Source organism: Arctopsyche grandis, chromosome 4, assembly GCF_051622035.1.
Source record: "Arctopsyche grandis isolate Sample6627 chromosome 4, ASM5162203v2, whole genome shotgun sequence".
NCBI classification, from domain to species: domain Eukaryota; kingdom Metazoa; phylum Arthropoda; class Insecta; order Trichoptera; family Hydropsychidae; genus Arctopsyche; species Arctopsyche grandis.
In genome coordinates, this window is record NC_135358.1 from 30,570,426 (window position 1) to 30,596,556 (window position 26,131).

The following is a 26,131-nucleotide window of genomic DNA, read 5'->3' on the forward strand; positions in this document are numbered from 1 at the left end:
TTGCTACTATTTCTATAGCTCAAGAATCAAGATGTCTTTGGTAGAGTCGGTGCTTAAGAGGGCTGGACACCAGAACCTTGTCCATACAAACGTATTACACTTCTCCCTTCTTCAATTATGGCACTAGAGAAATTATTTTTTAATATGCTATAGATATCCACCATTGGCATGCATCTGTGCTTTTATTTTTTCGGTTAGTTATTTTTTATAGGAACTAGGTGCCGCCAAACATCTATAAAATCGCCTCTTTTTTACACCCACGAAAAGAGTCCAGCGTGCTTATTTAATTTTAATTTAATGGGTCGCATTCACTCAATATATATATCGAAGAAAGGAACGGCAACAAAATTAAGGTTTCGGGTATACAGCCCTTTTAAGGTAGGCGCAAAGGGTGAAATCGCACAGAGAAAAACGGCACGTCGTGTGCTTGGCTTCCCGTTGTGGGGGTTCCAGTGGCGTAACTCGAAAAATTAGACTGACTTTTTTTAATTAAAAGTTAAATTGATTGTTTCGACACTTTCTTCAATTCTTCGGTGTTTTTTCAATAAAAATTTTGGAAATATTTTTATTAAATGCGTCTTGTTGTGGTTTCATTTTTCTTTTCTGTGCTCCACTGAAAATCATGAAAACCACGCGAACTGAAAATTTGAAAAATGTAGTCAAACTCTCAAAACAAGAACGCCAATATGGGAGAATTTTTTGCGTAAAATATCAGGAGAGTTTGCAAAATGCAATTGAACAAATATGAAAATATGCAATTGAAATATTTTTCTTATACGTTTAATTTTCCTGGGAATTATTGATCCCGAGATCAATAATTCCCAGCACCGCAATTCCGGTGCTGAAGAAACCTTCCGAGTTTGGAAGCACTAGTAGGCGCTCTACTCCTTGGTGGAACGACTACTTTACATCCCTCAAATCTTTGGTTAAAAGAGCCAGAAGAAAAATACTTTCGGCTAAGCGTCGTGGTATTGGTCCAGATTCATTAATTGGCCTTGGTATTGAGGTTATAAGAGCTTCTGTGTTTTTTATGTGTCAAATTTTAGTGTCTAAAAGAAAATCTTGGGAGGATTTTGTTAGCTTTTTAGGATTTTTTCGGGACCTTGGGAACCAGCATATAAGGCCATCGTTAGGAACCCCGCCTTTATTATGTGTGGAGCTCGCATTCCTCTTGATGCTCGCTTTGCTTTGTCTCGTAGTGAAGCGGTTAATAATCTTGTGGATGCTCTAAGGATACGAGCATTGCTCTTATCCCTAACCAAAGATACCCGTTGTAGATCAACGCTAATGCTAATGCTAATTGCTAATGTTACTTTTCGTACTTAATCTTGCATTAAAAAACCTATCAATTTCCATTTGCATTTTCAAAATCTGCTGGTTTTTTTATAATTAATATCCTAAAATTAATAAAATGGGTGTAATAAATAAAGAGCGGCGGTCAGGTTTTCGCCATAAAATAAAAATAGACCTCTGCATTGACCGAGAAAGCAGGAGGGCAAAAAAAATGGTTGACAATAGAAATTGACAATAGTCAACCACTTTTTTTTAGCCGTCGAGGAGCCTGACCGCCGTTGTCAGTAATAAAGTTGACATTTTTGTGCCGTTTTTATTTATGTAATTAATAAAAATTTTATATTCAAAATAATTAACAACGTAAAAGTTTCACAATTGGTTGACTTGAAATAATCAAAAATCGCAATACTTGAAGTTAAATGCATACATTAGAATAAGTTGAATTTAACTAATAATAAAAGATCGGATCGAACCTATAGATCACTTGGTGCTAAACATACACGCTACCATTGCGCCATACTCATATGAATGAAGTGATATGCCGCGTCTCTTTCTACGATATACGATTCCAAGTGGAGAAAGAGAGACGTAGCATGATGTTAACAGCAAGTAGTTCGTACACACGCACGCATACATTAGACAATTATTATTATATAAGCATATAAGTAGAATGCATAGAATCACTCTCAGCCTTCAAAAATGTTGCTACAAAAACTCTGCGCGGCAGAGTTTGTTCATTGTTTGCTCACTGTTTGCTAAACTTCATCTCTCTCTCTCTCTTGTCTCTCTTCTGACTTTCCGTCTCTCTCTTCGATGGCTCGCTTTTAGACGATACTTTTTTTAAGAGGGCTGGACACCAGCGCTTTGTCCATACAGACGTATTAGACTTCTCCCTTCCTCAATTATGGCACTAGAGAAATTATTTTTTAATATGCTATGAATATCCACCATTGAGTTGCATCTATCGTTTTATTTTTTTGATTAGTTATTTTTTATAGGAGCTAGGAGCCGCCAAACATCAATAAAATACCCACGAAAAGAGTCTAGCGTGCTTATTTAACGGTCGATTTAAAAAAAAATACGCGCATTGTTGCACAGAAAATATCTTTCTCATATCGATGATGAAATTTTTTTAAAAATTGGTCCAGTTTCGGAGGATAAAATAGGAGAATACGAAACCTCGATTTTGTCAATTTAAAATACGTTTTATCTGGTCGAAGCGCAACTGTCGCATTCACTCAATATATATACATTCACTCGATATATATTTTGAAGAAAGGAACGGCAACAAAATTAAGGTTTCGGGTGTACAGTCCTCTTAACAATGTCCATTCTATGCATTCTACTTCTATGTATATAAGATAATAAACAAACACTTTACTCGAACACAACATAATTTTCCCAATATCAATCAAACGCGTCAACAAACATTCACATCAATTAGCCGGCCATAATGCAACGCACATATGTACCCACATTATTAAGCAAGTGAAACCATTACACACACGTATTGCAACCTCCATTTTGTCCCATCAATTGACAGAACACACGCAAGTGCGTCGACCCCGATGACACTTTACGTCGCCGGAAAAATGTTGCGCGCGACTGACTTACACACTGATCTTCCGTCCCTTTCACAATCGGCAGAGTGAAGAGTGTCATTGTATTATCAGCGTTTTGAGCCCGCGAGTGGGCGGCAAAATAACATAACGAAATTCTTGACGTCATCAATAAATAAGTCGTTGGGTAACTTGCGCTCGTGTTGGTGTCGGATACATCGAGAATCGGGGAGGAGGAGGAGTGGGGGGGGGGGAATAAAACCATTGAAAATTCCAATCGTATAAAGACAGGATGCGTTTCATGTAATGACGTAACCGACTCGAATAGAATATGAGCGGCAGACGCGTAAACTGCGCTCCCGTCCGTCGTGTTTACATAAATATATAAATATAAATAGTAATCTCGGAAGTCGAGTCATGGGACGTAATGCTAGCTGCTTGGTTATTGATTTTGCCATGATTCAATTCAAATTACACTCCAAGTATCGTGTGTGTGGTGCGCTGTGAGAGGTGATTTCATCAATATGTAATCGTTGAATGAGCGGGAATCGTCTTTATTGAATTATCATGCTCTCGTTATACGCATACGCACAACGCCCCCGTGAAAACTCCCACCGTTGTACAAATTGTTGCAGTAAATCATTGTGGTCACACTAAATGGTTACATAAAACGCGAATTTATCCTGTTATCGTTTTCTGTCTAATAATCTATTCGCCTTACACTTGGTTTTGAACCTCAAAATAAAGAATCTTCTGAGAACCTTTTGTGCAATAATTATGCACTGGCCACCAACCGTAGCGTTTTCGACGGTTCGGTGATTACTGGTCACAAATTACTCGTCACAAAGTCACTAAAATCTCTATAACGGAACATCTGGCAGCCGAAAAGTCCATCATACTAACGATAACTATCACAGTAACGAGAACTTGAGTGCCAAATATTGTGTATTCGCGATTTTCATGGCAAAAATTGTCTTTGTGACCACCCCAATGTGACGAATAGTCCATTTACCGTTTTCGACATAACGTTTTGCGACGAATTGCTGCCGGATCGAACCTATCCCACTACTAAGTATTCCCAACGAACTAAAGGCGAAATCACACAGCGTGCGATGCGGGACGTGGTTTTTCTTAGACACTTTTAAAAAATGTGGCATCCGCGGTACCATAACTGGTACAAACGAAATATTTGAGCTGTTTCGTTGAAATCTATAGTAGTGTTGTGTAGGGGTGGGTGGAGGATCCAAGTAAAAGGCCAAAGTCACTTCACGGCATTTATTGGTGATTAAGGACAGTCCCGGTTTTAGGGGGGGTCTGGGTCGGGCGGTGCCCGAGGGCGCCAAATAAGTTAGGGCGCCGCTCGATGCGCCAAAAGCGCTTTAAAATTAAAATTAGACCGCCAAAGATCCTACATTTTTACTCGGCAAATTCTATTCAAACAATCTACTGGAAAAAGCCGATCTTCAAATTAAGCTCACCACGAATTCAAAGTCTGATATTATTAGCAATGAACTTATCAATTAAAAAGTCTTTCTTTCAAATAAAGTTCAAGGTAAAATTAATACACTCATTGTATTTAATTTTATAAAACAGCACAATTTACAAGAATTATATCCAAACATTTGAGTTTCTATGCTTTTGCTTACACTGCCTGAAACTGTAGCAAGGTTCCATGGCCGGGAAAAAGGATGATGGTAATCCAGTTTTTATAATTTTTTTCTAAGGGTGTTAAATTGCCCGATTGCGCCATTGGGTGTAGGGCCGGCACTGATTAAGGAGATACATGCACAGCTCATGCCTTGATATCGCCTAAGTACCCGTTTATAAAGGACAGGTCGCTCCCTGCATCTTCGACGTCCGGTTACTTCTCCATTGTTTAGGCATGTACCCGGATATGCATTCCCACGACACTCAGTCCCACGCTATCGCTGTCAGTTCTGAGAAGGAACCGGGTGCCGTTACTAAGCCAATTCGGTAATCATTGTTTAGCCTACTTGCACTTAGCCTGGAGATAATCCTCGAAAACCAAGTATAATAGCGGCTCCTATTAGCATATGCTACAGTAGCGTTTATCCTTGCTTGACAATGATATATACCAAAACGACCCTATGGACAATTTTCGGTAAAATTTTATCATTGCTTGACAGTGATCGATAACGGTGTATCGACAAGCTCTTCAACTATGGGATACACCGTTATCGATCACTGTCAAGCAAGGATAAAATTTTACCGAAAATGGTCCATAGGGTCGTTTTAGTATATATCACTGTCAAGCAGGGATAAACACTACTATAGATTTCAACGAAACAACTCAAATGTTTCGTTTGTACCAGGTATGGTACCGCAGATGCCACATTTTTTCTATATGTTTAAAACTATAAACACGCTGTGTGATTTCGCCCTAATAGCATGCTTAAGTTTAGTAGTAGAACAACTTATTTCGTCAAAATTTCATTTAAAGAATAATGTTATAAACCATATCTGCAAGGCTGGGAATAAAGGGCTCCATATTGGAATACTAAGCCGAATTGGTAACGAATTATTTATTTTATTAAATTTTGAACCCTAGCTTAACATTATCGGTCGATGAGAAATAAATTTATGATCTATATTACTGCGTTGTATTAAGGTCTGTTCATACTTATCCAGCACGAGCCGGCAGCAGTAGGTATCCTGCAAGTACGGACAGTATTCTTTGGTATATTCTATATGGACGCAGTCATACTGCATTCGCGCATGCGCATTCACGCATTTATACGCATCCATATAAAATGTACCAAAGAATACTGTCCGTACTTGCAGGATACCTGCTGCTGTCGGTTCGTGCTGGATAGGTATGAACAGACCTTTAGCATGCACGTATGTATGTAATGGTAATCTCATAGATAAAGAATAAATCTTATTATTATGTTATTCTATAACTATGGGTAATCTAATACATATATAATTTCGAAAGAGACTTTGTAAGTATTGTTGGTTGGTAATCGAAAACCAATCAGTTTCTATGACGATTCGACATGTTTTTTTTTTTCGATAAAAAAAATAAATTTAATAAAAAAACAAATGAATATTTACTATTAGAATGGCCATGTTTAAGCTGTTTATATTACAAATACTGAGCGAAGCCGGGTAAAACAACTAGTAATTAAATAAAAGAGCAAATATTTAATTTGATTCATTTTTGGTGACGACGATAACGTATCATTCATCTGAAATATTGTTGAAGCTTTCTATAAATAATAAAATAAAACAAAAATAATCATGACAATGTGGCGGCTATACGACATGGTCGAGTTTCGGTCACCATCCTGCGACCACCGAGTTGGGACAAACTCGGCCAAGTTGTCTGTTGCTACCTTACTTTCGTCCCGCCTATCAGATTAAACAGTCGTGCAACATATCCGTCGTTTCATTCCATACGCCCCATAACAATAATACGATAAAAGAAAAAAAGTAAAAACGAAAATGAATAAGAGAAAAAATATGTTTATTTTGGTTCGGTGATTATTGGTCACAAAGCGCTCGCCCAAAAGTCACTAAAATCTCTATAACGGAACATCTGGCAGCCGAAAAGTCCATCATACTGTTACGTATACTAAAATAAGAGGTTAGTGAAGAGCCGCCGTTTAAGTGCAATCGGATTAAGCCGAGGCGCATCCCTGACACTATGCGACCGTTATAATTGGTTTCGAGGATTATCTGCAAACTAAGTGCAAGTAAGCTAAACAATGGCGTAGTAGCGGCACTCGGTCGCATTCCCGCGGAGTTCTCAGAAGTGACCGATACCTTGATACCGTGGGGCTGAGTGTCGTGGGAATACATATCCGAGTACGTGACCATAACAATAGGTAAACAAATCGGAAGTCGAAGATGTCCTGAGAGACCTGCCCCTTATAAGGCGGTACTTAGACGATATCAAGACATTCTGGACTGAGCACTGCCAGTGTGTGTAACTAATCATCAATAAATAATGTGAAACGACTTTGGCCTTTTACTTGGATCCTCCACCCGGGTCTACGTGACGAGACAGAATGTTAAATTACAGAAAACACAAATATCGGAAGGCAAATTAATGTGCGCGCGCAGAATACGGGAGGAAAAGCATGTTTCTCTTGTTCCTGTTGTATCCTGCTCGCGCAAATTAAGTGAGTATGTACCGTTTACCATGCACCATTTTTTTTTTTTTTTTGATCTTTCGACTTAAGATCTTTCGATTTTCGATCTTTGCCTTCCGATATTTGCGTTTTCTGTAATTTAACATTCTGTCTCGTCACGGAGACCGCCTCCACCCACCCCTACGTAACAATACTAACAATAACTATCATACCAACGAGAACTCGAGTGCAAAATATTCCGTATTCGTGATTTTCATGGCAAAAATTGTCTTTTGGGCGAACGCAATGTGACTAATAATCCAATTACTGTTTATTTTATAAGATATGTTTATTTTACAAATTTAAATTATCTTTGTCGACTTTGTCGAGAACTTCTACCAACTTTTGGATTGAGTTGGTTACTTATTTTATTATCAAATATAATTAGAAAAAAATGTTTTATTAGTAAAAAAAAAAAAATTAATAAAAAAACTGATTATATGATATTTGATTTTAATTTTTATTACAAAACTGACTATGATTATAGATATAAATTAGCAATTTATAATTTGAAAAGGATTATTTTTTGATTAAATTTACAATGTGTATGATGTGTATATATTTGTATTACGACCAACTGAGACGCCATTGTTGAATTTCGGTCTGTCAATTGTCAAACGATTGTTGTCGGTTGGAATGCGATGTGCGCTGCCCAGGTGTCGAGCGAGAGCGCCTCCAGCGCGGCCCTCCGGAGAGTCCGACTGTTCGTGAGGGGCGCCGGGGAGGGGGTGGGCGGGGTGGGGGCGGGGGCGGGGGTCAGTTCGGGGAGCCTCAGCTGCGAAGGCGTTTGGCTCCTGAAGAGATGTCCTGCCGCGAGGGACGCCGTGCTCGAATACTTCGCCAGAGTCTTCCACGAGGCGGTCGACGCGCACAGGAGAGACCCTCAGGTGACCCTCACTCACTATTCAACACGACATTACTCATAATACTACATAACCTCAACACTGTCAACAATGTGCCATTCCGTTCGTTCACTTGCTCTTCAGAATGAAAACGGTCCGAATAATCCTTCTATGGAGTCCGTGTCCATCATCACGAACGCTCTTTGCGAGTTGGAAGCACCGTGGGCGCAGATTCTGGCTCCGTGGAGTATAAACTTGCTGAAAGACATTGCTAGTAGTCACAAAACTTGTTCAGGTAAAATCATATGCATAGTTGACACAACTTTGTTTAGAAGGTGAGTTTATTAATCAGTGTGTAATGTAATTATAGCTCCAGTGCTGCAGAATTGTGAAGCCGTTCGATGCCTGTTGAATGTTGTCACAGTTTGTTTGAGCCGATTGGAAGGAAACGATAGAGTCAATTGCATTGATTCTATGCTCAGTGAGTATAAATTTATATTTTTTATTAAATATTTTAATAAAAGTTTTCATATGTATTTTAATTCACAGGTACAAGTCAGTGCGAGTGGGTCGTCGGGTACATCGGAAGGTGTGACCCATCTCTGGTCGTTCCCCGGGCTCTCGAATTGGCTCTTCAAAAGCAATCGGCACAAAACATAGACCACGTCGTCACAATCTTAGCGCACCTGTCTCCTCTTCATTTCGGTCAAATAAGACAAGCCTTATTAGATATGTTCGAGGTGTTTATTTAATTTTGAATTACTATCCGATTTGAATTATTGCATATTTTTAAACCGTCAATTTATATTTTAGGATAGTTTAAAAATAGAATCCGGTGACAACGAAAGACGCAAGGCAATTGTACCCTATTTGATGCAACTCGCTTCCAAATCAGACGTAGTATTAAAAGCGTTGACCAAAGATATAAATATCGCTTGTTAGTATTGCATTTTTGATTGTATGGTTTTTAAATTGCATACAATATTAACAAAACTTTGTACTTTTTAGCTTCGACCGAAATGTTAGATAAGTTGTTGAATGTTTGTACAATGAGCATACCCGGATTTGATAGTGGAAGTACGAGAAGTGCTATAGTTGCTTTGTGCTTACGAGCGCAAGCTCCGGTTTTTTTGCTTTTGCTAAATTGGGCCCCGAAAAATGTCACCTGCAGTGAATTATTAGGTATTCGTCTCGCAAGTGTGTCGATTGTTGCTTGTTTTAATGCGATAGTAATTCTTTGTTTGAATTTTGTAGAAAATTTACTGCAAAGAATGGAAGGCGACCTTCGTAGCTCCGAAGGAAAAATCCCACTATTGGATAGTGTAGCGTCTGACATAGCTAATATAAGAAGGAAATTGTTAAATGGTTCAATTTTGGAGAAGTATGCCATAGCGCGAGTGACGATTCTAATAAGTATGAAGTCGTTTTATTTCAAATTACGTTCGTTTTATTTGAATTTATATGTATATTTCGATTTTTAGGTTGTCAATCGTCTTGTATATTCATCAATACTGTTAGTTACCTGTTGCAAAACTCTCAAGATGACAAAACTCTCGCTATTCTCGTCAGAATTATATCGGGAACGTTATCGATGAGGGCGACTTTAGACGTCGGCGAACAAGCTGATAATTCCTTGACTATAGTGAGACAGGCTCACGAGAACGCCTTACGGGAAGCGATGAATGCTCAATCATATTCGGAAATATTTCAAGAAGTCGATGAAAAGTCGTCAAATAGAGAGACTTGCTTGGAAAGATACTGTTGTAATACTGCCACTTTACTAAGGTACAATAATACAAGTGGAATGTTTATGCCAATCTAAAGCTTTATATTAAGAACCACCTGTTTTGGTGTATGTGTTACAGTCAAAGTGTATTTTCAATTGTAATATATTCCAACTGGCGCTTTAGGTCATTCATATTCGAATACAATTCAACTAGTAAATTATATCTCTACAAGCGCAAATACACTTTCAACAATGTGCGTCAGTTGTAGTATAAAAGTTGAGTTTTGACAGCTCTGATGTTTTTACGAATGCTTTAGAATTCAATAGTGCGTTAATATTTGCTTGGTATTACGAATAAAGGTAAATAGTACCGTATTATGATAGTTCGAAGAATATGTTCATAACAAAAATGTGACTTCTCAATTTACTAATCGAGTGACGTTTTCATGAAAATCTAACCTCTGCTACCAACTTATAGTTGAACTGTATTTTCAGTTGTAATATATTTTGACCAGTTGGAATTTAATTCGCCATATGAATCAACTTATGTGGGTTAGACGGAATATATACCAACTAGTCAAAATATATTGCAACTGAAAATACACTTCAACTGTGACATATGTACTTAATCATGGGTATTATATATTTTTCCTTGTATTTAATTTATTTTTTAGATGGGAAAAGCTCAACAAAATAGTCTATTTACAAAATAAGCCCATCACCAAAGTGAGCGAGATGAATCTATTGAAGTTATCGTGCGCATTTTTCGAACAAGTATCGGACGTGAGCTACTCTTGCTTCGGCAACTCCTTAGAGAACGCAAACAGGCTGAATTCAATGTCCATCTGTCATTCTATGGCTGCAATGATCGACCTGATCGAAATACCGAGCAGTCAGAATATCCCGATCAGTGTTGAAATATTAATGAAAATCACCAGGGCCAACGTCAAGTATTTTTTCAGATGCTTGCACGAGAAAGGCAACCATACAAATATATAAAATTATTATTTAAAGCTATTCTATATGATTTATTGTTGTTTTGTGTTATTATAGATATAATAAAGCAGTTTAAAGGAAGTCAAACGGCCTACAGAATATTCAGACGCACTTGTGCCGGTAGTAAAGTGGCTCGGTCTGTTGCTCTCCGGGAGATTTTAGAAACGGCGTTGTTCAGAGAGGCTGAAATATTCGGTTCTATTCCGAAGGAAGGTTTAGACAACAATGCCAATTTTGAAAAGAGCAGAGACGAGCTGCTCTTGTTCCAAAACCACAAACAGGTCACTATAGACGCGCCTAGTAAAATGTTTTGTGATTGTTCTACGTGGTTGTAACAATGGTTGTTGTTGTAGGGTCCGTTGACTCAGTTGACGCAGAGTCACACGTCGGTGTTTCACGCGGGAATAATCGGAAAAGGTGCTCGGAAGCCGATCAAGGAAGAGGCTAAAGAAGTGCAATTGAAGAATAGTAACGTGGCCACACTTTCCAAGTCGAGCCGAGAAGTTGAGCTTTTGCTCGGAGCTTTGATGTCTTGTATGGTGAGTTTCGGACGAGTGTGGTGTTTGATTTGTTGGAATGAAATGTTTTTTACTTTATTTGTGTTGTGCTTGTGTTGTTTTTAGGAGGATAATGGAGTCAGCTTGGAAGCTATGACTTCGGTTTCGTTGCTTCTGGTTGAATTGGTGTCGCCCGATGTCATGTATAACGGGTTGCCGTGGCCTGATGAAGACTTTACTAAGGTTACTTTATAAATTTTACTATGTATGTATGTTAGGTTACAATGGTTGGTGATTGAATATGTTTTTATTGTCTTTTCTCCGACGAAAATCTAAAAATCAATAACACTTTATCGGATGCTATCACGGCCGCCTTTTATATCGTTTTGTATTTTGTACTGAGAAACGATTTTCGAATGCAAACCTGTTTGTTTTCAATTCGAACCTTATACATATGTAACTCTGTATATATGAACCCATATTATATTGGTTTAAAATCTTATTAACTGGAATTATCATAATGAGTGATAAGATTCAATAACCAGCAGCGCGAACTAGTGGTTAGCATATTATGCTTTCGAGCGGAGTGGTCGCAGTTCGATTCCCACTAGTAGCTGTTGGCGAGACCTTGGTTTGTGACTCCAGGTCGATCGTTTCCTTTCAGAGTCTGCCGATTTTTATGATTTTCATTGAGACGGTTTATGTAAATTAGCATTTCCTTTCCAATCTCTCTTGCAAATCTCAAGTTATTCAGCATCTTGACGTTCGACAATGTTTTTCTATAATAAAATGCTGCAAAAATTTCTCCATAGATGTTGGCATATTATGCTTTCGAGCGAAGTGGTCACAGTTCGATTCCCACTAGTATGTAGCTGTTGGCGAGACCTTGGTTTGTGACTCCAGGTTGATTGTTTCCTTTCAGAGTCTGCCAGTTTTTCTGATTTTCATTGAAACGGTTCTGGTAAATTGGCATCTTTCTTGCAAATCTCATGTTACTCAGCATCTTGGGGTTCGCCAATTTTTTTTCTATAATAAAATTTCACCATAGATGTTGGCATATTATGCTTTCGAGCGGAGTGGTCAAGGTTCAATTCCCACTAGTAGCTGTTGGTGAGACCTTGGTTTGTGACTCCAGGTCGATCGTTTCCTTTCAGAGTCTGCCAATTTTTATGATTTTCATTGAAACGGTTCTTGTAAATTGGCATTTCCTTTCCAATCTCTCTTACAAATCTCAAGTTATTCAGCATCTTGACGTTCGCCATTATTTTTCTATAATAAAATGCTACAAAAATTTCTTCATAGTGGTTAGCATATTGTGCTTTGGAGCGCAGTGGTCAAAGTTCAATTCCCACTAGTAGCTGTTGGTGAGACCTTGGTTTGTGACTCCAGGTTGATGGTCTCCTTTCAGAGTTTGCCAATTTTTTTGATTTTCATTGAAACGGTTCTTGTAGATTGGCATCTCCTTAACAATCTCTCTTGCAAATCTCAAGTTATTCAGCGTCTTGATGTTCGCCAATTTCTATAATAAAATACTGCAAAAATCTCTCCATAGATGTCACTGTGGATGATGTTTGTACGAATTCGCATTGTATAAATGCTTGTATTGTTTGTATTGTATCTGTGTTAGTACACTAGTCGCTTCGGAGCGATCTTTAAAGGCGAGTGTGTATGTTCGATTGAAATAAAATATATTTACAGGTCAGTATTGAAAGAGAGCTATACATTAGGCAAGTTTTCGACGGATATCCGTTGGTTTGGCACATCATTCGTTTGATTAGTTGCTTTCGTCCAGCTCTGTGTTACTGTTCCGTTTTGTTGAGAGCCGTCGTAGCCACTTTGATTCATCAATACAGTGCAAAATCAGGTACCGAGCACCCCCCTCAATCGTGAATTATAATTATTTATAAATTTATTTGATGTGTATAACTTTTCAATGCATAGGAAGCGATGATGAAAATTTGAATGAAATTACAATACAATTGCTGGACATTATGTGTCGTGGACAACTTCTCCCTACTCCGCTTAACTACATCAGTAAAATGATACCGCATTTAAAATCAATCGAGGTATGGATTAGATCGTATGTATTTATTATTGTATTTAATGTTATTGTGTTTGATAAATATTTTCTTTTTAGATTGTTCTAATTTTGCGTGATTGTGTGTGGAATTATACACGAGACATTGTGCCGTCTCCGGAGTTGTTCTCTTGCGATGCGTCAGGTTGTTATTATCTCACTGTTATTGTATTGCATTATGTATTGATTTGTTTTTTATTGTAAATGTTGTTTTTTTCAGGTTTGCATTGGCGAGATCCATCCCTGTCGAAACCTCCCCCGCAGTATACGGACACGCTGCGTGTGTTGATCCAGAAAAAGATAGCAAATCTAGGGCATTTGTATCCGTTGATGTTTTTGAATACGGACAGTCCTTGAATATGATGTGTTTTATATGATGGAAATATTTTTGGAATTTATTAATGAAAAGTATTTTAGTATTTATTAATCGTTTTTTTTTATTGATTTTTTTCTATACAAAATATTAAATTAAAGTTGAACACAAATATACTACTAGATGTTTCAAACATTATGCTAAAAACATTTTGGAACATTTCAATCAGTGAATTGCCTTAAGTTAATATTATTTATTATATAATTTAAATTTTATATATTAATAGGCGGGGCTGTAAGTGGCGGAGCAGTTGTTTCGTCAATTACTAATAAAAATACATTAAACTTTTTGATAATTTGTTTCATAGCTTAACCCTTTGAGTGCTGACGTCTTTTATGTTGAAAGTCCGCCACACTGGAAATTTCGCCAACATTTCCAACTAGAATTATTTAGAAATCTAATAGAAAGCTGGTATAAATATTGTAGCTAATTCAAACAAACCCTAGATAACTACCGCTGAGGATTTCGAGTTTTGTAAAGGTGTATTTAGACTCTCTAATATATCTTGCAACAACATAAAATAAACAACAGAAGTCTATTAATGAATGTATTTTTCCAAAACCAGTTCCATCTTCATTGTTAAAATGTAATGCTCACAATCTAAATGCCAAGCCACAATCTAAAATACTCACCAATTAGGGATTTCCATCGGGTAATTCTGCTTTGGTTATAAATTCAGATATTCCGGTGTAAACGAGTCTTTATAAACATTGACACAGATTACACGACCCATATTCAATGCTACCTGGAAAGGCTTAGCGGGTTGTATTCTTGTTTACTTTGTACATACTCAAAATACGACGCCTATTGGCGTTTTTCAGGCCCATGGACTTGTTGGCAGAACGCCGATCGGCGTTGATTAGCATTCAAAGGGTTAAACAATGAGTTACGACTATAAATTATAAAACGAAATGAGTTGTTCCATTACTTACAGCCCACAATACACCTATAGATGGCTTAGACCGACGTACGACAAAAACACTTCGCCAGTTCATTAACCGATAAATGCTTTCCATTTTGACTATCATATAACATATTGTACATTAAAATATTTCATATCGTTTTCGTCACAATATTACTTCCATCCAAAATGTTTGAATTGTTATCTTCACTCCAAGAGTTTGTATCCTGTAATGATACTCTTCAGATTAGTATTATTCGAATTCAAACCATTCTATGCGTACATATTGCGTAAACTCACCTTTAATCTCTGCAAGACCAATTCAATCCTATCACCGGCCGAAGCTATAAGAGGAACGGTCAGACAACAGTCAAAGTCCACTGTCCTGGTTCCGTTTACCTGCACAGTTTATTTATAAATATGACGGAGAAACTATATGTAACTGACTGAAGTCAGAATATATAATCAACAGCGACTCACCTGTAGTATTCTGTCGTAAGGTCTCAGCAGACCGACGATATCGGCTGGGCCACCTTTTCTGATTCGATTTATATACACGCCCCTTTCGTACAGTCCGTCCGATACTGAGAATCCATAGTCGTCGTATATAACGTCTTTGTAGAGGGTTACAAGGTGAATGGTACCTTTGTTGGATGGAGACTCCACATTGTAAAAGCCTGCAATTGTTAAAATTCGTAGAAAGACAAAAAAAAATTCACTCGATTCACTTATTATTTACAATTTATGAAAAGATAAAATCTACTCAAGTATTTCAACAACCAGATTTAGTAGGTAAGGTATTAGAGGGAGCGAATGAATACCGTAATAATTGAGCTTTGCCTTTTTTGATCATAGAAAATTTTCCATTAGCCCTATAAATGCTGACCAACGCCGATCGCCGTTTTGCGAACAAGTCTGTGGGCCTTAAAAACGCCGATAGGCGTTGTATTTTGAGCATGTACAAAGTAAACAAGAATACTACCCGTTAAGCCTATCCAGGTAGCATTGAAAAAAAAATGCATTGAACATGGGTCGTGTAATCCGTGTCAATGTTTATAAAGACTGGTTTACACAGGAATTTCTGAATTTATAACCATAGCAGAATTACCCGATGGAAATCTCTAACTGCTGAGTATTTTAGATTGTGGCTTGGCATTTAGATTTTGAGCATTACATTTTAACAACAATGAAGAAGATGGAACTAGTTTTGAAACAATACATTCATTAACCCTTTGAATGCTGACCAACGCCGATCGGCATTTTGACAAGTCCATGAGCCTGAAATACGCCGTTGGGCGTTGTTTTTTGAGTATGTACAAAGTAAACAGGATTACTAGCCACTAAGCCTTTCCAGGTAGCATTGAAAAAAAAATGCATTGAACATGGTTCGTGTAATCCGTGTCAATGTTTATAAAGACTGGTTTACACAGGAATTTCTGAATTTATAACCATAGCAGAATTACCCGATGGTAATCTCTAACTTCTGATTATTTTAGATTGTGGCTTGGGCATTTACATAAATTGTGAGCATTACATTGTAACAACAATGAAGAAGATAACTGGTTTTGGAAAAATACATTCATCAATAGACTTATTTTTTTGTATTTTATATTGTTGCAAGATATATTAGAGAGTCTAAACACACCTTTACAAAACCCGAAATCCTCATCGGTAGTTATCTAGGGTTTGTTTGGATTAGCTACAATTTTTTTAACTGCTTTCTATTAGATTTGTAAATAATTCTAGTTGGAAATGTTGGCGAAATTTTTGGTGTGTTGGACTTTCAACAGAAAAGACGTTAGCACTCAAAGGGTTAATGCTGAACAACGCCGATCGGCGTTTTTGCGCCATGGGCCTGAAGAACGCCGACGTGCGTTGTACATTTTGTAAGTATAAAATAAACAAGAATACTACTTGCTAAGCCTTTCCAGGTAGCATTGAAAAAGAGTCGCGTAATCCGTGCAATTGCTTCGTCTACGTTTATAAAGATTCGTTTACACCGAAATTTTTGAATTTATAACCATACCAGAATTACCCGACGGAAATCCGTAACTGCTGAGTATTTTAGATTGTGGCTTGATCTCCTGTTGCACATAGGAACGATCAGATTAAACTTAATAGGTGATTATTGGAAGAGGCATCACCGATATTTTCCCAATACATTTTAACAAAAATTAAGTAATATTCAGGCAGTGATGGGAAATGTTTACCTAAAATATCCGAGTCGTGATAGTTTTGCGTGTCGATTTGATAGTTGTTTGTGGGCAACTGGTAGTTGTCGAAGTTTAAACAGTTCTTTTGTCCATTGTATTGTCTTCTAGTCGTCATTTGGCGATTGTTTTCGTTGTGGTTGGTTTCGTCATCCAGACGATTATTCATGTGCGATTTTGTAAATAGCGAATCCAAATGCAAATTTTGACTATTGCCGCTTTTGGCTCCGTTTGGTGATTTCATATACGACGAGTTGCTCGCACAAAACGCTTCAATTTCATCACTATTGTTGATCATGTCCAAGTTTGTATTATCGCTTTTATTTCTCTCATCGTACTTTTTTTTAGCTTCGTTCAATTCCAGGAAAGCGTTCATGTTTGAAATGGCATCGGACTTGAACGTCCTCAGTGTGTTTGTAAAATTATAATTAGGCATTGGAAGCTCGTCTATTTGTTTCGATTCTGATAATTTATATCCGGAAGCGAGGAGTTTGTTTTCATCTGTTGGTAAATAAGATATTCTACTATCAATAGAAATTGCTTCTACGTGCGGCTCCACATGTTGTCTATTTCCTATAGAAAAAAAATTAATACTCTATTTTGTATATACTTTTAATTTTAATATAAATATATATCATCATCATTATTATTCACAGCCATTCGCCATCTATTGCTGGATGAAGGCCTCTTCAATACGTATCCATTCGTCTCGGTTTTCAGCAACTGTCATCCATCTCATTACACACATTTTTCTGATTTCATTCACACATCTCTCCTGTGGCTTTCCTGCACCCTTTTACATTCTCTCCGGTACCATTCGAGCACTTCTTTCCTCCATTCTAGCTACGTAACCCGCTCATTGCCATTTCCTTACTTTCTCCGTATTTCTTAACTCTCACCATTACATCCACCAACTTTATCATTCTTCATATATGTATAACTTTTATTGCAAAAAGATTACCTGCTTCGTTAGAAGTATATTTGACAGGTTGACTATCCCAAGATTCGACAGCACTATCAATAGACATCAAACCGGGACTAGTTTGCGGCTTAGCCGCAAATTTATTCGAATCTCTGTTTTCGAATGTTTCACCTTCTGCTTGGGCTTTACTCGAAGAATCATCTGAATGAGCACAAAAGTTGGCTTTCATTAATTCTTTTACAATAATAAAAATGTGCGATTTATCATATTATAGCTTACGTTTTAAATTTCTCAATATTTTCAAGAAAACTTTGCTTTGAGAGTTTTGCAAAATGTTAATGGCTTCAGAGAGTGGTTTGTTCTGAACGTTTTCTTTGTTTATAAACAATATATGATCGCCGACTAGCACAGATCCTGATCGTTCTGCTACACCTCCTGTGAAATAATATATCATAAAATACTACATTTTAAACTAATCATATATACATAACTAGTAAAGTATATTTTATTTTTATTTTATATTTAATTTATACCAGGAAGGCCTAACAGGTAACTCCAATGCGCCTTTCTGGCCAGAAATATCGTATATTTGATAAAAATATTATTCATATTATACAAAGCATATAAATACATATCAATTAATATCCATAGAGACATCTATGGTCAAATTTGTAAATTTGCAGCATTTTATACAGTTCAGCGAAATTCGAGATTGCTGAAAACTCAAGATTTTGCGAGAAAATGGATAAGATTGCCAATTTTTTAGAACCGTTTCAATGAAAATCAGATAAATTGGCAAACTCTGATAGGAAACGATCGACCTGGAGTCACAAATCCAAGGTCTGGCCAGCAGAAACCAGTGAGATTTGAACCTGTGACCACTCTGTTCAAAGCATTATATGCTAACTACTAGTCTATTCTGCTGGTTGTAACTATGTATAATATAATATAAAATTAGTACCTTTAACGAGACCGCTAATAACTATCGGTTGATTTGCATCTTCGCTTCCGGCAATCGTCAATCCGAGCGTGTCGTTACACTGTTTTATCAACTCTATATCTAAAATATAGAACCCATCATCTATTTTTTTGCTACTAGCTTCATCGTCTTGATTATCAACATTATAATTCGCTCTCATGGATTGAACGGCCGGTGTATACGTCATGCTGGATTTTATTGAAGAGTTTATAGAACTCGACGTGTCCATCGCGTTGTACGGATGATTTGCACACAACGACATTCCGTGGAGATCGATCCAATTATTCAGTTTGTCAGACTTTCTAATGGTCAACGTTATAATATCATCAGGGAAATTTTGCAATATATTAAATGCCGCATCCTGTCAAAAACAATACAAATTTTATCCATCCTTACGTTTTATATGTATATTCATAATTGATAGTTACGTTTGGTTACCAATGATAGATTGCTCAACGGTTGTGAGTCAATTGCGATGAGCTGATCTCCAACGGCTAATGTACCGTTCCGATAAGCTACGGAGCCGATTTTAATATTGGATATAATCATCGGCTCCTCTGAATTGCTTCCATGCTGCTTATTACCCGTGATGGTGACACCTAATCCTGCACCATTTTTCGCCAACTTAACATTAAATATGCCACTAGACGCTTCAATATTGTCTGCCATGTTGAATTCCACTTTTATGTTCAAACATCGCATGCTATTCGCATCGTTTCGCTTCTGCAAGATCTCATTCACTGCTTGGGCTGTTAAATTCTGATGAGAGTTTATCGACAGAATTCTGTCTCCTAATTGAAGGCATCCAGATCTACATAAGAAGGATTTGTGGTCATTGTATGTTTTGTCTCGGAGCATATTATGCTTGATTGATTTACCTGTAAGCTGGTGACTGGTGGGTTATGTGAGATATCAGCAGTAATTCTCTATCTTCGCACACTGTTATGCCACTGTCGTGATTGGGAGGAATGTCTAATTGTAATGATAACACTTCTGATCGACACACGCCGACTCCGGTTACGAAATTGTTGTGGATGAATTCTAGAATTGTTTAAGTTTAAAGGTGATTGTAAAATTCTACTGAATTGGGTATTATCAGTGAAATATTGTATCATTACCTGAATCTATTTCGTAAGTTTTTGGCAATGAACTTTGTCTCATTTGTTTGTTTTGCTTGTGAGACTTTCTGGAGCTCATTGTTGAAACACCAGATATTGGACTACCGGGTTGTTTACCTAAAATTTGTTAATACATTATTTATAGTTTTGAACCATTGTGGCATTACAGGATGAACCAAATTCGCCACAATGGCCTACATAAAAAAAAATAAGAGAAAAAAATAAAATAAAATACACAAATAACAGAATATACAGTAGTAGGGAATGTTTTGGATCTATAGACAGCACTGATATATGTATAAGAACCAGCCGTAAATACAAAACATCCCCACGAGGTCCAAATGGAAGAGAGAAGATCAAAATTCCACTCATACATCACATCAATTATGAAAATAATTATGAGCGCATGCTACCAGACAAATTATTTATTTAAGTTTGGACCATGTGGCATTACATGAAACCCTAATCCCTAAGCGCCACAATGGTCAAAAATATAATAGAAAAGAGAATATAAAATGATACGGACAAAAATACATTAATAAATAATCATTATTCCGATTTGACAATCTAGTTTCCTCCGCTCGTAACGATTATGCGTTGCGTCAACTTTATAACGATGAATTGTTTTAGTTCTACATATTTATTTATTTAAGTTTGGAACATTTTTGCATTATAGGAGTCCCTAATGCGCCACAATGGTCGAAAAATATATGCACAGACAAACAAGACATTTATATAATCATTAAAACAACAGCATTAATAATAGTAGATACAAATATAAATATCAAATAAACAGAATACATAGTATGGAATGTCTTGCATTTACAGCAAGCACCAATATATAAGAACCAGCTGTAAATACAAAACATCCCTGCGAGTCCCAAATGGAAGAGAAAATTAAAATTCCACTCATATATCACACACACAATCATAAAAATAAGATTTCTATAGGAATAAAAAGGGATCCAGAACAGAGACAAGTGAATAAGAATTATATGTATACAGATGAGAGAGACACAATCAAGGTGAAAGTAACAAGTACTACAGATACCCAAAGAAATTAACCAACAAAATATTCAGGAACGGAAGAAGATTGGAGAGTCTTTCAAGCAGTAGATCAAATGATAGTTTTGAATGAATACCTCTCGATTTGTAAGTCCTATAAGTTTTCGCAATCATATGCATTGGATAAATTTGCAACTGCGTGAAACCTTTTCCTGAATAGCTTTCTATATAATTCATCACTTCTTCGGGTGTGTACGACATATTTTCAATCGTAAAATCATTGACTGCCAACAACTGATCACCCGGATGAAGAGCACCGCACCTGAAATCAATCGCAATTATTACCATAAACGTTACAAAAAATACATTTCAATAGTAAAACGATGAATACCGATCAGATATGCTGGCTGGAATGATACTTTCTATAAAGATTCCCGTCAATCCGTCAGCATATTGAGAACTAGTACTTCCACCACCGTAGTACTCATCATAGTATTTATTAGACAGAATAATTCCTAGGTTTTCATTATTTCCACGCTCGATTTCAACCAACAGTGGTCCTGTTGCGAATTTGACGGATTCCATAACTGATATATCGTATTCGATAGTCAGATTGGTTATCGGTGGACTGTTTTGAAGGAGTTGATATGTTTCTGTCAAAGTTTTATTTGCCAGTGATATCTAAAACAAAGATTTTGCTTTAATATGTACTCGAATATGCTTGTGGTGTTTTCATTGTGTGAATACTAACATTGTCGACTTTGATGAGACGATCTCCCGGTTTAATTCTTGCAGTAGCGTGAGCAGGTCCTCCGGATCGCACATGCGTTATGATTAATGGCCCCGAAGACCTCATTCCGCCGAGGCCGTAGCTCCTCGTCGAGTCTTCCGAATTGCTCCGGCTCAGTTCACCTCCTCTTAAAGTCATTCCTAAAGAACCGTTCGCCTTTTCCACGCTCACTTGTGTAACTTTTGTTGTAATGCATAATGAATTCTGAGAATCTGTCAAGTTTTAAATTACTTTTTAACTGAATGTTTTTTTAAAGTGGATTATTAATGGCCACAGTGAAAATATACATAAAACTGTAGAAACAAATGCTGATTAGGTTTTGTACGCGTGCCAAAATTTTAAATAACCGCAGCTGAATATTATATGAGTTTATGAAAGTGAATTATCGTACCGTAGTTCGGCAGGTAATATTCTACTTCGAGGGACGCCCTTTCTTCGACGTTGTCCAGAAGGGCCAAGACTTCATCGTTTGTGAGTCTGGCTGTGGCAATGCCATTTATGCTACAGATTCTGTCTCCAGGCGCGAATCTGTCTGTGTCTTGGGCTGCTGAATCCTTGGTAAAGCCCGCTATCGTTGGCAACAGACCTGGTTCTGACCTTCCTGTAATTACATTTATTTTATTTTTATTGCAATGTTTTCCACAGTAACATGACAGGGTTTCACAATGCGTCACTATGCATATATATGTATATAATACATAAAAATGTACATATTATCAGTGTATTTTCTATATATTATAAGCATAGGCATAGGCAGGTAAGGTAATACAGGCGGAAAATTTATTTTAAATAAAGTTAGCAATAAATATTCTTGTAAAGAATCTTGTTCTTCATCTGTTCGACGAAAAAACGTTAAAGAGTAAGTTTCAATTGTTGATTAATGGCTGTAGAGTCAAATTATCCTGCACTCCTTTGGCTTATATCTGGAATGGATCATGCTATATCGACATATGACCACACATTTTTGACGGTCGATCTCAACAGTCTGTTTCTTATGATGGTAAATTTTTATTTACAGTAGAAATGAAGGAAATGATAAGTATTTTAATAACAAAACTTAGACGAAGATACGAAAAATGTATGACTTTTGAAAATACTCTTCTTCGAACATTGACCCATTGGGGCATATTACACTATCAATAGTATAAGGCGATCCATATTGATAGTGTAATGGGTCAGTATCGTGGTAGTCGGTAGCGAATTCTGATTGTTTTGAAATCCGCAATATTTGAATCACGATCTGTATTCATATTCTACTCTAGACTTCCTCAAAAATTCGAAAAAAAATTTCGCCTGTGGTGCTTGCTTCTTTTTTATTGAATTGAATTAAGATCATATTTTATTTTTGATATTCTAATCTTAAAAATATGATGCTATATGATAAACTATGATATTATAATTCTGAAAAAATATTCGTTTCAACTATGTATATCTCTTAAGGGGGTGGCATTTTGAACTCTGCCTAAGGGCGGCACATAGTCTCGGGACGTCACTGTATATTATGCATTTGGACAAAAAGGGCGAAATCACACATGAAGGAACGCGGCACATGGATTTTTTTTAGATGCGAAAAAAGTGTACCATAGCTAGCACATATTCATGGCACGCCCAGCACACATCGTCCAAAAATTACCCCCTGGAGTGTTTTTGATAAAACACTTTGTTTGACAGTGATCGATAATGGTGTATCCCATATATGAAGAAATGTAGGAAAACCCCCACAGCGAGGAGCCAAGCACACGACGTGCCGTTCTTCCCTGTGTGATTTCGCCCTAATAAATAGGTAGGGAAAATCGATTTTGTATAAAACCGTCTCAGCAGTCAAGTCAGATAAAATCGATAAACTTTAACACTTAAAATCACTGATACAATTAAGGTTCGAATTAAAAAAAAATCTAAATTTAAAAAGGTGATCGTATAAAGATGTTATACATAGGTTTTATAATTCTAGGTAATATGAATGTCGAATGAATTATTTCATATTTGACCGATACTAGTTTTAGTCAAATGTGTTGTTCCATCTTCAGTTTACACGTCGATGACACGTGTGAGTTTTATTTAAAGAAACCGGAAATAATTAAGTACTTATTTTTGAAGAATACGAGATGCATCATTAGCGTGGGCCAGAATTGATACGAAGCAGATACACGTATTGCTACAATATTTTTGAGTGTTGCTACTACTTTTAGCGAGATGTGTATACAAATAGATCAATCTAATGTTCGAAAACAACTGGATAGGAAGTGCCTTACGTCTTTGATGTCTCTTTTTCCTATCTGCTCCCAAGATTGGCGTTTTGGGCGGTTTGCTCGCCGGTCCTATCTTCTCCGAAGCAGCATCACCGTTCAACTGTTGTTTTGAATTTTTAAATCTGAGCGTGGGAAATTTGAGAGAAGAGAACATAGTATTGAAACGTGGGTTTCTGCTAACATGGCACTTCACCTATTGAGTCCATTTTCGGTTGCGGTTTTTGGATCACATGTTGGAGCACTTTATTTAACTTCATTTTGATTCACATTTTCACTTGTTGATAGTACGTTGGGGTTGGTACGATTTGTGGTACATGTTTTAATTTGGGGTTTACTACGTGTGCGAGGCGCGTAGCAGTTGGGTCATGTTTTCCTGAGTTGACAGGATCCTGTTTGATCGTAGTGGTTGTGTTGTCGTTGTACACAAGCAAGTACCACCAGAGACGCTGTGGATGCGCTCGTCTTGCTGATCTAACTGGTCGTTTTGCTGACGCCGACGCCGGCGCCGTCGTCTTCTCTAAATATAGGTGCGTCGGTCTGGCCAGGCGGGTGGACGCCAGCTCCGGACCCACAGCTTCCGGAAAACTAAATCACCTGGAAAACACCTTTGGGCCTCGAGCTGACCAGATAGCCAAAAGTCCCGTCGGTTTACTTGGCTCAATCTAAGTCAAAACTCAGATCATCTGAAATCTTCTGGGTATCTGGAGTGAAAAGTCTGGAAACGCTAGCGTATCCCACCAAGACTTGATTATTTTTAGTAATGAGCTCAAGTATTGCTTTGTTTATAGTACTTTTTCGATAGGTCTGGTTTAGAACAATGATGTGTCTCGTTTTATTTTTCCTCGATGACAATTCGGTCCTGGTTGTCATCAGTCGGTTGTGACCGAGCGGCCGGCGACGCTTCTATCATCATTCGCCGCGGATTAAGAACACGAAGCGCTCCACAAATATAAATAAAATTAGGAAACACACGAGGAAATGGGGAAATTGCTCAAACGAAACGCGCACTGACAATAGCAACTGATTGGGAAATTGCGGCGCTGAACCGTACGAGCTAATGAAGCGATTTGAATTATTTTCAATGCCTGAAGTGGTTTGGTGTAAGTTTATGCTCGGGAGAAGTGTGACCTGAGCGATTGATGTGGAGGAGTTAAATACCAGGAACCCGAACCGAAAATCGGAAGAACCGTTATTTTTGCCGGAACGAAAACCGAAACCGAACCGAGATTTTTTTCGGTTCGGTAAAATAAATATGTATATATATACTTTGGGAATAATAGAATTAATGGACAAAGATATAGGAATGTATATTAAAAATATGTTTTTGAAAAATATAATATCGATATCAAACAAACCTACTCTGTTACAACTGATAATGGAGCCAATACGATCAACTTGTTATAAACCGAAATATGTAGACGAAGAAAACCATTAATTATGAAGCAAATATGCTACCTTCCATTGAGAAGTTCTTTCCCTCATCTCATTGAGTTCTTTCCCTCATCTCATCGGAATATACATAATGTGTGGCACTTACTTTATAATTAGCAATCATAGATTCTATAAACGATTCCGATTTAAATACAAGCTGTCAATGAACTCATTATATACATATCATAGATATCAATGAACACATTATAAATTGGCTACCAAAAGTGTGCGATTTAAACACCTGTGAACGGAAAAGCAAGAGTAAATACACCCAGTGGTGGACTGGCCATACAAGCGAACATGCCCGATGGCATGTGGGCCCCACTATCTTTTAGAAAATATGGGCCCTCAGTAAAATTAAATAAATTTTTAACTATTTATAGGATATTGCAACTTTGGGACCGAAAATTTGGGTATTTCAACAAAACAAATTTCTTACGATATACACAAACAACTAATACCTGCTTTAACAGCCCAAGGATCGGTTAACTTTTTTTATTAGGCTCGAAATGTAAGTTTCAACATTTGCGTGGGCCCTTTACTGAAATAAAAATGGGAATAAACAAATTTTCGTGAATAATATAAACAGAATTGCTTAAAACAATTTTGATAGGACGATTCATCATCAACCAGCGATTTAAATTTACTTCATACTTTCAAAATAACATTTGATTATACTGCGATGATATAGTACGATTTAAATACACAATTTTAAACAGTTTCCGAATATAAAATCTATTCCTAATCTAGACACATCCATGTAAATAGAAATATAGGATAGGGGCCCCCTCCCCAAAATCTCGATTTTCGATTAACATTAATTGAAAATATTATGCATTTTTTTCAGGGACGTAATTTGGGGGGCACTCGCCCCCCTAAATTAAGGAATATTGAGAATTTAGAAAATATTATGAACTTAATGATTAATGAGATAATATGGATCTATGAATGCTACGTTTATTTCTTATGTATGTTACTTTTGGGTAACTAATAAAATAATCACTGCTAT

At 37.1% G+C, this 26,131-nt stretch overlaps 2 protein-coding genes across 2 annotated transcripts; one reads left to right on the forward strand and one right to left on the reverse strand.

Annotated features, from left to right (window-relative positions):
- Window positions 1–7,587: 7,587 nt before the first annotated feature.
- omd (integrator complex subunit 5 omd) lies at window positions 7,588–13,810 on the forward strand. The gene is made up of 16 exons (XM_077429740.1): window positions 7,588–7,893; window positions 7,993–8,143; window positions 8,219–8,329; window positions 8,398–8,588; window positions 8,662–8,785; window positions 8,857–9,030; window positions 9,103–9,261; window positions 9,330–9,633; window positions 10,249–10,553; window positions 10,628–10,851; window positions 10,924–11,109; window positions 11,194–11,310; window positions 12,766–12,931; window positions 13,009–13,133; window positions 13,205–13,289; window positions 13,365–13,810. The coding sequence occupies exons 1-16, from the start codon at window positions 7,648–7,650 to the stop codon at window positions 13,499–13,501; spliced, it is 2,805 nt and encodes a 934-aa protein (XP_077285866.1). The 5' UTR covers window positions 7,588–7,647; the 3' UTR covers window positions 13,502–13,810.
- Window positions 13,811–14,570: 760 nt separating this feature from the next.
- On the reverse strand, window positions 14,571–25,173 carry Grip (Glutamate receptor interacting protein). Its single transcript, XM_077429413.1, has 20 exons — window positions 25,147–25,173; window positions 24,664–24,819; window positions 24,366–24,594; window positions 23,967–24,265; window positions 23,545–23,884; window positions 22,514–22,645; window positions 21,834–22,043; window positions 21,404–21,654; window positions 21,044–21,333; window positions 20,790–20,974; window positions 19,648–19,764; window positions 19,408–19,570; window positions 18,968–19,340; window positions 18,512–18,890; window positions 17,830–17,985; window positions 17,590–17,751; window positions 16,629–17,201; window positions 14,899–15,095; window positions 14,719–14,817; window positions 14,571–14,645 (listed from the first exon to the last, which is right to left on the reverse strand). The coding sequence occupies exons 1-20, from the start codon at window positions 25,171–25,173 to the stop codon at window positions 14,571–14,573; spliced, it is 4,413 nt and encodes a 1,470-aa protein (XP_077285539.1).
- Between the last annotated feature and the right edge of the window lie 958 nt (window positions 25,174–26,131).